The following is an 11,774-nucleotide window of genomic DNA, read 5'->3' as shown; positions in this document are numbered from 1 at the left end:
AATTACTTTCATCACTACACTGTGCCGGCTTCTCATTCAGGGACCCTGCTGTTCATCCCCATTGTCTGGGACCTCGATCCTATTTCTGTAATTACCCTAAAACTGTTCTTGAAGGGTAAGGTCTTTTGATGGATTATTAATCCAAAATCCTTTGTTTTCTCTTCTTCTAGTCACCCGCCTATTTTTCAGGACCATATTGTTCTAAGCCTCAATTACATGAAGGTCGGGAGGCCACCGAATAACTACGCCAAATGCCACCGGATTGGTGTAGGAGGCCACTTCAGGAAGGTGGCTTCGCGCACGGCCAATAGCTTCGCAGGCCCGCGGTGAGGGCGCCAGAATGACGTCACTCGAAAGTGGCCGGCTCGCGCGGGGCGTGACGTCACGCGGGCGGGCCGGTCCGCCTTGAGGTCACCTGGTGGGCGCGGCCAGGCCGAATCCCCAGTGTCGTCACGGGCGGGGGCGGGGCCAGAGCGTGTCAGCGAAGCCGAATCAAAACAAGCCGGAGACCCGCCTTTTCCCTCCGGCTCGGGAGCGTCTCGCTCGGGTCCCGAGCCCGCCGCGCTCGCGCGGCTGCGAGCCTCGGGTGGCCGCGCGCCGGCTCCAGGAAGCCGGGGAGGGCGCGGCGGCCGGGATGGCGCGGCGCGGGCCGCGCGGCTAGACGGGCGCCGAAGGAGCCGCCGGCCCGCGCCCTCCATTCTCTTCCTCCCGGAGCCGGCGCCGCGCGGGCCGGGAGCGGCCGTGCGGCGGGGAGCCGCCTTCCTTGACGCCGGGCACCTGGACGCTCGCGAGATGCCCAACCCCAAAAGCAGCAAAGGCGGCCGCAAAAACAAGCGCGCCAACAGCAGCGGGGACGAGCAGGAAAATGGAGCCGGGGCCCTGGCAGCGGCGGGCGCGGCGGGCGCGGCGGCCGGGGGGGGCCTGGCGGCGGCGGCCGGCTGCGGAGCGGTGGCGGCGGGCGCGCCGGGCACCGGGGGCGCGGCGGGCACCGGAGGCGCGGGGACTGGCGCCGCCAACGCCGCGGCCGCCTCGGGGGCTGCTGCCGCGGGCGACGCCAAGAACGGTAAGACGGGGCTGGCGGGGCGAACGCCAACTTCCTCCCCGACGGGGAAGGCGCGGTGGCGGGGCCCGGGGCGGCGCGGGCGGTGCGTGGACAATGCGAGAGTCAGGAAGTGCTCACCCCGCCCCTCCGCCCCGCGGCGGCTGTCCCTTCCCGGTCCCCACGCCCGGCGGCGACGACTGATCTGCGGCCCGTGCCCGGGGTCTGCACCGCTCCCGGGCCGAGAACCCGGGGCCGCCTGCGCCTCCGACGCCGAGGGGTGCCCCGGGGCTCGGCGGCGACGGCGGCAGTGCTCCCCTCGGGCCCTGCGGGTTCTGGCGGAGCCGACTGTGTGCTGCGGCCCGTGGGGGAGCGGCGGGTTGGGTGGTGGGGGGAAGGAAAGAGCTGCCCAAGTTGAAAAGAATGATCCGCTTGGAAACTTAGGCACCAGTTCATGCTCCCCTGTGCCCCCCTCACCCACCCCCCTTTTCCCGGCGTGGGGAAGAGCCTCAAATCCCAGCAAATCGGGGTTTGCTGCGGCGACTGCCACAGGTGAAGAGGCCCCGAGACATTTTTACTACAGGGCGTGTGTGTGTGCGTGCTTGTGCGCGCGCGCGCTCTTTAATTCTCTTACTCGCTTGAGGAAGGAAGAGAATCTGAACTTGACTTCCGTTCTCAGACCGGAGTTAAAAAAAAAAAAAATCATCGTCTGTATGATTCTGTTTCACGGTTTTAGAAGGAAGCCTGCTACTCTTAGGCAGTACCTTAATGCACCTTTTGAAGGGCACTTAGGGAATACTGAAGATGTGACAGATTGCCGTTGTCACTAGAGAGACACGATTTTCGTTATCGGGTGCCGGCCAAACACTTTTTTCTTACTTGGACAGTTCTTTGAATTCCTCTGGTCAGGCAGTTTTTCAGGGAAGGGAATAGAGGTATATTTTAACGAAGGGATATTAGGAGCTTTATTTCTGACTTTTAACTTGTAGCTTTTCAGCTTTTGAAGCCATTCTTCATGCAGATCAGTCACTTTTTTAAAGAGGCACCTGCACTCAGAAGAGCCCCACAGTGCTCTGAACGTAGGAGATTGAAGTGTAGCCAATTAAGAACAGAACCATAGGCCCCACTGACTGTATCTCCACAATAGTGATGTAGGAAAGTTTTCTTTTTTTCCAGGAACAGACAGCCTAGTTTTGAATGTTTGATAATACAATTTTTGGCCAGACTGTCTTCTCCATCCATGTTCTTTTGTTTTCCTAGCTCTGAACTTCATTTTGGTATTGATGTGGCATAGGGGAAGGAAGGCAGACTGGTGGTTTAGCCTTTTAGAGCTCTGTCTTCTTGGGAAGGTCAGTCTTTCTGACACTTGATTTCCTCGCCTGTAAAATTGAAAAAAAAATTGTATATATTCCATTGGCCCCCCCATAGAGTTATTCTGAGGCTCAGAGTGTTACTTTCTTCTCTGGTTTGCAGTTCTTGTTTTAAAGGCTTGTTAAGCTTTTAACATGCTTAGTAAAGTTTTTTAAGAAAAGTGATCAATGAATGATGATAGCTATCATTCATTCCTTCAAAATATATTATAAAGTTTTTTAAGAAAAGTGATCAATGAATGATGATAGCTATCATTCATTCCTTCAAAATATATTAAACACAGTGTTACAAGTACTGTGTTAAGTATGAAAGGGTACAGTGGTAATCAAGAGAGGACATCCTAGTCCTCATGGAGCTCTCATTCCAGTTCTGGTGTACCTTTTTATTTTTTGTCTGTATGAAGCTTCACGATGGCTGTTTACTTATTAATTTTTTTTAACTTTATTGTTTTTTAATTTACATCCAAATTAGTTAGCATATAGTGCAACAGTGATTTCAGGAGTAGATTCCTTAGTGCCCCTTACCCATTTAGCCCATCCCCCCTCCCACAACCCCTCCACTAATCCTCTGTTTGTTCTCCATATTTCAGTCTCTTATGTTTTGTCCCCCGCCCTGATTTTATATTATTTTTGCTTCCCTTCCCTTATGCTCATCTGTTTTGTCTCTTACAGTTCTCATATGAGTGAAGTCATATGATATTTGTCTTTCTCTGACTAATTTCACTTAGCATAATACCCTCCAGTTCCATCGACGTAGTTGCAAATAGCAAGATTTCATTCTTTTTGATAGCCGAGTAATACTCCATTGTATATATATACCACATCTTCTTTATCCATTCATCCATTGATGGACATTTGGGCTCTTTCCATACTTTGGCTATTGTTGATAGTGCTGCTATAAACATGGGGGTGCATGTGTCCCTTCGAAATAGCACACCTGTATCCCTTGGATAAATACCTAGTAGTGCATTTGCTGGGTCGTAGGGTAGTTCCTTTTTTAGTTTTTTTGAGGAACCTGCGTACTGGTTTCCAGAGTGCCTGCACCAGCTTGCATTCCCAGCTGTTTATCTTTTTCTCCAAAAGATTAAACCACTTTACAGCTGTGCGAGGAAATACTTTTTCTTAGGCTGGTGATACCCCCTCCTCTGTAAACTTTAAGCTGGTTATGGTGTCACTATTATGACTCTCCTCTGCAATGTCAAACTCAGGTATATTTAGCACTTTTGTGTCTATCTGTGTGGAACTGTGTATTTCTGATTTGCAACTTGTTTTATGAGGTGAATGGAGAAAAAGGTAAGAACTGGGCCAAACATTGCCATTGTCAGGGTTAGAGAAGACACAGACTTTGATCAGCAAGCTGTATTTTAGGATTCCATATTTGGTTGTGCCATGGTGTGAAGTCTCCATGATCCATTTTAATTTGAAGAACTTGTCACTGCAGTTGGTAACTCAACATGGGTGCTAAGGCCTCTTGTGTGCAAAATTGATAAATAAGGAAATTACAAATATGCGTGTGTGTGTGTGTGTTTGCCATTTAAAGCTATGCTTTCTAATGTTGGGGTAGGAGAAGTGGCATTGGTGAGTTTTAAAGGAAGGGGCAACAGATATGCAAACTCTCAAGAATCAGCTGCTAAGGCCCAATTATTTTTGAATTTTAGAATGACATTGATTGCACTATTATAGTATTTCTAAGTATATTTTGATTTTTTTAACTTGTGACATTAGATTTTGCAGTTATGAATATTAGAAATTAAGTGATTATTTTGAGGATGTGCTGGATCTGAATTCTCTTAAACTTTTAAACAGTTCGTTCTCATTGTTCAAGTCAGTTGTGATCTACAAATGCAAACGCAAATTTAATGAAGTTAACAGTAGTTGTCGTTTGTACTTGTTTGGAGTTGATAGAATTGTTTTGTGTCTTGTGGTTCTTGGGCAGGACGGCCACCAGGGCATGGTAATATTAGTTCTTAGTTGTTCACTCTTTGTCAGTACGTGTAAATAGCTGCTTAATGTATAAAAGAAGACTGTCAGGGAAAGCTCGGGAAGCTATGGAATGGTTATAGGGGAAGAAGTTGCACTGGGTGAAGTTGTGCGTCTTGGGTAAGATGAGTATTAATTGTAAAGACTTCGTACCCCTCATAAGTTTGTTAGTGCATTTCTAGATACTGGCTTAGGAAGCTTCTTGCAGGAATTGGAGTAAAAGATGAAGTGCCATGCTCCTCCTACATAGTAAACATCGGTGTACATATTGTAGCGTTTTGATTGTAGGTGGACTAGGTTTGCCAATCATTATTTTTAGGGTCTAGGAATCATGCGGTAGATTATTACGATGTAGTTTCATTTTGGAATTCTGGTTCCATTAGGCCACTGCTTTTTTGCTGAGGGCCTAAAATATATGGACCCTTGATCATAGTATGTAGTTTTCAATGGGCCTGGATCCTAAGTCCTTTTATTAATTCCTGTTTTATGTACGACCATGGGTCACCATGCCACTCATTCCTGACTGCCACCAGAACCTCTGAGTAGCTGAATCTGCCTTAATCCATTCCATTCAGCAACACTTACAGTATAAGTGTAAGAGAGTTTGTTTACATATTGATTGGCTGTGCATTTGGAAGGCATAGATATAATCTTGGGCAAGTCATTTGACGTCTCCGAGACTCAGTTTCTGCATACTTAAAATGGGATTGTAGTACCTACCCATAATACCGCAAGATCACATATATTACATACATATAACTTATATACTATATAAGTATGTATATGCACAGTGCTTGACTTATAATGTGAGCTTACTAAGTGTTAGTTATTTGCCTTAGATTCTGGAAACAGTCTTTGAAACAGATTTTACGTGTAGGAGTTTTACTGGGAATGCTCTAGCTGGGCAGCGAGGGAAGCAGGATTGAGTAAAGCAAGGAGTTGAACTGCCCTGCAGTTACAACAGGGAACTCTGGAGCTGGGATGCCCTGCAGAGTTATCTTACCTTGAGGCATGGGGGCAGGGCCTTTAAACTCCGCTTCCTCCACTGACTGGTCTTTAGGACTTGGACTGTCTCCTGAAAGAGACAGTATGACCTGGGGAGTGGCATCTATCTCTTGGCTGGAGAGCCTCTCTGGAGAGGCACTCAGCTGAGAGCCTTCTCCGAGTGACGAAGAGCCCTTTTTATTCCTCTAGCATTACCTGTTTCTTCCCATACACCACTAGTGCTATCCACGTAAAACACAGGCGTGGGATAAATAGTTCTCACTACCCTTTAGGATCAGGCCGGGAATTCACTACCAGTGTAACAGGGTTTTGGCGGGAAATGTGCCCTGAATTTCATACATCTTTACAAGTGGGTTTTTGGAACTCTACCTGTTCCCTATAAACAAGATTTGTGTTTTTCTGCATACTTAGGTCAGTGAACACATTTTGTATAACTTCAGGCTTGTAGTTTATTATAAGTAGTTTGTCTTTTTAGGTGTTTACTTGAATTTTTACTATATTTAAATTGTCTCTATTCATCAGAAGAAAAATGAAGAGTGCCTGCTGTTTCTTTTCTTTTCTTTTTTTTTTTTAATGTTTATTTATTTTTGAGACAGAGAGAGACAGAGCATGAACAGGGGAGGGGCAGAGAGAGAGGGAGACACAGAACCTGAAACAGGCTCCAGGCTCTGAGCTGTCAGTACAGAGCCCGACGTGGGGCTCGAGCTCACAAACCGTGAGATCATGACCTGAGCCAAAGTCAGACGCTTAACCGACCGAGCCACCCAGGCGCCCCCTGTTTATTTTCAAATCAAGAAATATTTATTGCAGGCCTAAGGTATGTAGGGTACGATTATCATCTTGGAAGACATTTTCTTATTTAGAAGTTAATTTTGTCAGGTGTTTAAAAACACCTGCTACTTGGGGCACCCGGGTGGCTCAGTCAGTTAAGGGTTTGACTTTGGCTCACGTCGTGATCTCACAGTTCATGAGTTTGAGCCCTGCGTCGGATTCTGTGCTGACAGCTCAGAGCCTGGTGCCTGCCTCCGATTCTGTGTCTCCCTCTGTCTTTGCCCCTTCCCCCCATGTGCACACGCTCTGTCTCTCAAAAGTGAATAAAAATGAAAAAAAATCTGCTACTTTTGGATCTTGTCTTTTGAGATCCACCTTTGTAATGGGGATTGATAGAAAATATTGCCTCATCCATCAAAGATTCATCTTGTGCACTTTGTATATTATAGTAAGAACTTAAAAAAAAAATTTTTTTTTTAATGTTTACTTATTTTTGAGAGAGAGAAAGAAAGAGAGACAGAGTGTGAGCAAGGGAGGGAGGGCAGAGAGAGGAAGACACAGATTCTGAAGCAGGCTCCAGGCTCTGAGCTGTCAGCACAGAGCCCAATGCAGGGCTTGAACTCACAGAACTCACAAACCGTGAGATCATGACCTGAGGTGAAGTCTGACGCTTAATGACTGAGCCACCCCAGGCACCGCGAGTAAAAACTCTTCTATGATCTGTTAATGGAGGTTTTGGGTACCATCTTTTCTTTATTTACTTCTGAAAGGACCTGAGCTTGAATTCTAAAAACTGAACCTTCAATGTCATCCAAGTCCAAGAATATGTATCATTCTGTAAAGAATTGAAAACAGGAGATGAAACTGGGAAGTCTTTTGCAGCTTAATCCTCCTCTGAATTTACTCCACACTTATCTATGAACAATTTAAAAAACTTGAAGGCATCAAAAGGAAAACTCTAGGGAAAAAAAAAATCTGATTGATTTTGCTCATGAGCTCTTTGGCATTTTTAAGGGATAGATTTAATTAAAAATATTTTGCTATTTCGTTATTTTATCAGTAATAAAATGGCCACTGTGGAAAGAGAATAAAATGGCCACTGCGGATGGGGTGTCTGGGTGGCTCAGTTGGTTAAGTGTCTGACTTTTGGTATTGGCTCAGGTGATCTCATGGTTCATTTCGTGGGATTGAGCCCTGCATTGGGCTTTGTGTGGACAGCGTGGAGCCTGCTTGGGATTCTCTCTCTCTCCTTCTTCCTGCCCCTCCCTTACCTGCTCAATCTTTCTTTCTCTCTCTCTCCCTCAAATAAATAGACTTAAAAAAAATAAAGATGGGGCGAAGTTCTTTGACTTTCTATTCAAACACATAATCTTACCACTTAGATCACCATTGTACTTGTATACTTTTAATATTTTCTCTTATAGATTTTCAAAAGTACATGTATAATTTTTTAAAAAAGAGGATAATCTATTTTGTAACCAGCTTTTTACAGAGGCAGTATTTTGTGGAAATTTAGCAGAGTAGTAAATACACAGGTTCATCACCATTTTAATGTTTCAGTGACTGTATAATATGCCATCATGTGTCCGTACCTTGGATAATTTGATCATTCTACTATTGTTTGACCTTTAGGTTTTTATTTATACATCTGTGGGAGTTATCCAGTTACTTAGGATACATTCTTCCCTGTGGACTTACTGTGTCAAATGATACGCTTTTTAAAAAAATATTTAAATTAATGTATGCTGACAGATTGTCCTATAGAAAAGTTGTGGGAATTTGACCCTGCTCTGGTCAGAGTGCCCTTCCCCCACAGCCTCACCGTCCTGAGTTCTTGTAGTTTTAACGGCATGCTGGAGAATTGCTGCCTAATTCTCAGCAGTAAGAGGGCCCCAGTAGGATCAAGAGCCTGGAGCAGATGCTGTCACACTTAAGGGGACTTTCCAAGGCTGCATATGTTTCGGTTGGGGACTTCTGTGCTCTTTAGTGATTTGGTGGCTAACAAGAATTCAACAAGATATCTAATAATGGTGAATGATATTTGAGCAGTTGGTAATAGTGAAGATGAAGGGATAGGCTTTTGAAATTCTTTCTACATCATTTATTCTAATTTTAAGAAATAAGGCCTAGAATTTCATTCATTCATTCACAGTTTATTTATTTTGAGAGAGAGATAGAGAGCATGGGAGGGGCAGAGAGAGAGAGGGAGAGAGAATCGCAAGCAGCCTCTGTACCACCAGCACGGATCCTGGTTGGGGTGGGGCTCAAACTCACAAACCGTGAGATCGTGACCTTAGCCGAAATCAAGAGTCAGATGTGTAACCCACTGAGCCACCCGGGTGCCCCAGGGCTAGAATTTTTAAAATTTTAGTCAAAAAGCATGTGGTCTCAACAGACCTGGGTGCAAGTGTAGGTGGTCCAGTTTACCAGCTAAGTGACTTTGCGATCTAACCTTTCTCAGACTCCCATTTTCCAAATACAACCTTTATAAAGATTAAGAAAAACAGTGCATTAAAGATCTTGGCTCAGAGCCTGGCTGATATGGGTACTGGCAGTAATAGCGTTATATGTTTTGTGATTTGTTCAACTTTATTCAGTTAGAAAACTTTTTAAAGTATTATGCATTCAGGGGCACCTGGGTGGCTCAGTCGGTTGAGCATCTGACTCTTGATTTCAGCTCGGGTCATGATCCCAGGATCCAGCCCCCTCTGTTGGGCTCTGTGCTGAGCGTGAGCCTGCTTAAGATTCTCTCTCGGTCTCTGTCCCTTTCTTTCTGCCACTCTCCCCTGCTTATGTCTCTCTAAGAAAAAAAAACAAAACTATTATGCATTGAGAACAGACACTGAGAGACAATAAGATGGTGGTGAAGTGTCTGTGAATGTTAATATAGCAAAAGACTTGTACGATACAGGTTTTTATTCAAGTACTGATTCGATTATAAATGATATTTTCTTCCCTCATCTTCTCTTTCTGATTATTATAGTTTACGTGGAAAAATCAGGTGATTTAGCAAAACAGGGAAAAAAAGTAACAAGCAAAACGTGAGTATGGTTACATCTTCCTTTCTTCATTTATTTATTTGTCTCATGTATTGAGTACTATTTGTCAGGCACTGTGTTAGGCTCTGGGATCACAAGGACAATGTGAGGCCCTCGGATTACAAGGACAAAAGAATTGTGCCCAAAGGGTTTATGGTCTGTTTGGGAGCCTTTATGGAAACAAGTGCAAGTTGGTTATTACATGGACTACACGAGGGCAACTATGAAATGAAGAGCTGGAGCTTCTGAGGTGGTAAAAATGTGGATTAAGGATGCGGATTGTATTTGAAGATACAGAGAAGTGAAATGAACATGTGTGGGGTTTAAGAGTAGCTGAAAGGAGGTAAGGAGCTCAGGGTGTCCTTTGGGGATTAGCCAGGGCTTAATATTACTGACATTAATATTAATGTCTCCTCTCTCCAGGCCACAACTAGAAGGTTCATTAGTTGGTGTGCTCATTTGTTTGCTTGTTGGTTGTTTTGTTCATCTGTGCACTCGGCCATTTCCTAAACATTTATTATGTGCCTGTTGTCTCTTCTATGACTGGAAGTTTAATGATGAATTGTAGTTGAAGACATCAGATTCTACATCCCTACAGGCTAATGGTGAAGCTGGGACAGAGACCTGTAAACACTAGGAGCATGATAATGTGCTGTGGAGGCCCAGTGGAGAAAATGATTTATTTCCCGGAGGAGGGGACGTTTGAACCAAGTCTTGGAGGAAGAGAAGCATGTAGTTCTGAAAGCAGAGGAAAGATGTTTCAAGCAGAAGGAGATGGGAAAGATTGCTGCCAGGAGTTTGTGACTGGTTTGAGGTGCGGTAGTAGGACAGGAAGCTGGAAAGGGAATGGGGCCAGATGGTTAAATCTGGATGTTTTGTAGCCAGTGGAGGACCATCCCTGAGGTTTGTAAGTAGGCACATGGTCAGTTGAACCCGCACAAGGGAATAGCTTGGTTTGTCATCGTAGGTTGTTGACAGGCTTGTAAAGTTGTGTTATAGCTGGGTGGGAGAGACGCTGGTCCTTCCTTGTCTTATGGAGTCGAAGAATGAATCTCATACAGCAGAGAGCGAGCACGGTGATAGAGTTTATTGAGCAAAAGTACAAAGTTCTCAGAGAGTGAGAGGGAGTGAGAGGAGTCCCAACTGGGTTTCCGCCAAAGATTTTTGTCTCCGACTTTTTATTGGGACCTTATCAGGAACTGGATAACAGTTTGTGAGAATCTATTCATGGCACCTAGCATGGGCAGGTCTGGAATGTGTTTGTCCTTTCTTTACCCCCAACCCACCTGCAGCTATATAGCCTTCCACTTGAATCTGTGGAAGGGGTGGGGGCGGGTGGGGGGGGGGATGCTGGTGGCCACTCTGAGGAGTAGGAGGGCCCAGGAGGGCCCAGGGCCTCTACAGGGAGTCTTGAAGCATGTGGTCATGGCTCCCTTATCTATCCCTGCCTACTACTAAACCTAGCCCTATACAGTTGTAATTTCAGCAGAATGCTATTTTAGCAATTTTTCTTATTTAAAATTTTTTTAAATGTTTATTTATTTTTGAGAGAGAGAGAATCCCAAGCAGGCTCCACATGGTCAGCACAGAGCCCTACATGGGGCTTGAACCCACGAACCATGAGCTCATGACCTGAGCCGAATTCAAGAGTTGGACACTCGACCGACTGAATCACCCGGACACCCCAGCAATTTTTCTTTTGATAGGGCTGGTCAAGGATTGTTGGCCCAACTTGCCATGGACCCTTGATTGTGGCTTTTTAGTAAAGCAGTGGGCACACGGGTGATGGTGTTATGGTACCCAAGGCTGCTGTGTGGAGAGTCTTCATTGTGGGCACCAGCATCCAGGTGCTTTCTGAGCCATGCAAGGTTAGCTAATTGAGGTTAATTTAAGAGAAACAACTGACTGCCAAGGGAGTGGTTGTGGCCATCGGAGCAGAAAGGGTTTTTCCCTGCAGGGAGAGTTGTCCCTATGGTTTATTTTTCATACCTTGGTAAAAAGTGTGTATCTCAGAGCCAGGTTAGACTAATTTTCTTGGTTTGTCATTTTATTTTTATCATCATTGGATCAGTTTTAAAACAACCTCTGGTTTGTGGTTGGCTTTCATTGTTTTGTACAAAGTAACCCTGCATGTGTGTGTGTGTGTGTGTGTGTGTGTGTGTGTGTGTGTTTGTGTGTTTGTGTACGTGTGTGTGTACGTGTATGTGCACGGGTGCCTAATTCTGTATATTTCAGAAAGCTTCCAGTTCTCAGTGGTTGGTGAGATAGCAACTTGCTTTATTTAATCAACAGGATGTTTTAGTTTGATTGTACTGGAGAGGTTTTTATCAAATGGCAAAGAGTAGTTTTTTTTTCTTTTTAAGAGTAGTGTTTCTAATGCTCAATTATTATATGTTCTGATTTGTCAGAAGTAGAAAAGGGAAACTTTATTTCTGCCAAATTATACTTACGAGAATAATACTTGAAAACAATCTAAGAGTTAGAAACAAAAATTAATAGGAAGTTTAAAGAAAAGCGAGAAAACAGGAAGACTTCAAAGAGGAAGTGTTAAATGTTAATTATATAATTGCT

The 11,774-nt window shown here is 44.8% G+C and overlaps 1 protein-coding gene across 2 annotated transcripts in view; it reads left to right on the top strand.

Annotated features, from left to right (window-relative positions):
* The first annotated feature begins 792 nt into the window (after positions 1-792).
* The window catches only part of HECA (hdc homolog, cell cycle regulator), a 50,038-nt gene continuing 39,056 nt past the window's right edge, over positions 793-11,774 (top strand). For both annotated transcript variants that reach the window (XM_053904424.1, XM_019420423.2), the window contains exon 1: positions 793-1,063. In XM_053904424.1, the coding sequence (XP_053760399.1) occupies positions 793-1,063 (271 nt within the window). The remainder of the gene's footprint in view (positions 1,064-11,774) is intronic.

This window comes from Panthera pardus, unplaced genomic scaffold (genome assembly GCF_024362965.1).
Source record: "Panthera pardus isolate Hobbes unplaced genomic scaffold, ASM2436296v1 HiC_scaffold_17, whole genome shotgun sequence".
NCBI classification, from domain to species: Eukaryota; Metazoa; Chordata; class Mammalia; order Carnivora; family Felidae; genus Panthera; species Panthera pardus.
This window is presented reverse-complemented; position numbering and strand designations above follow the sequence as displayed.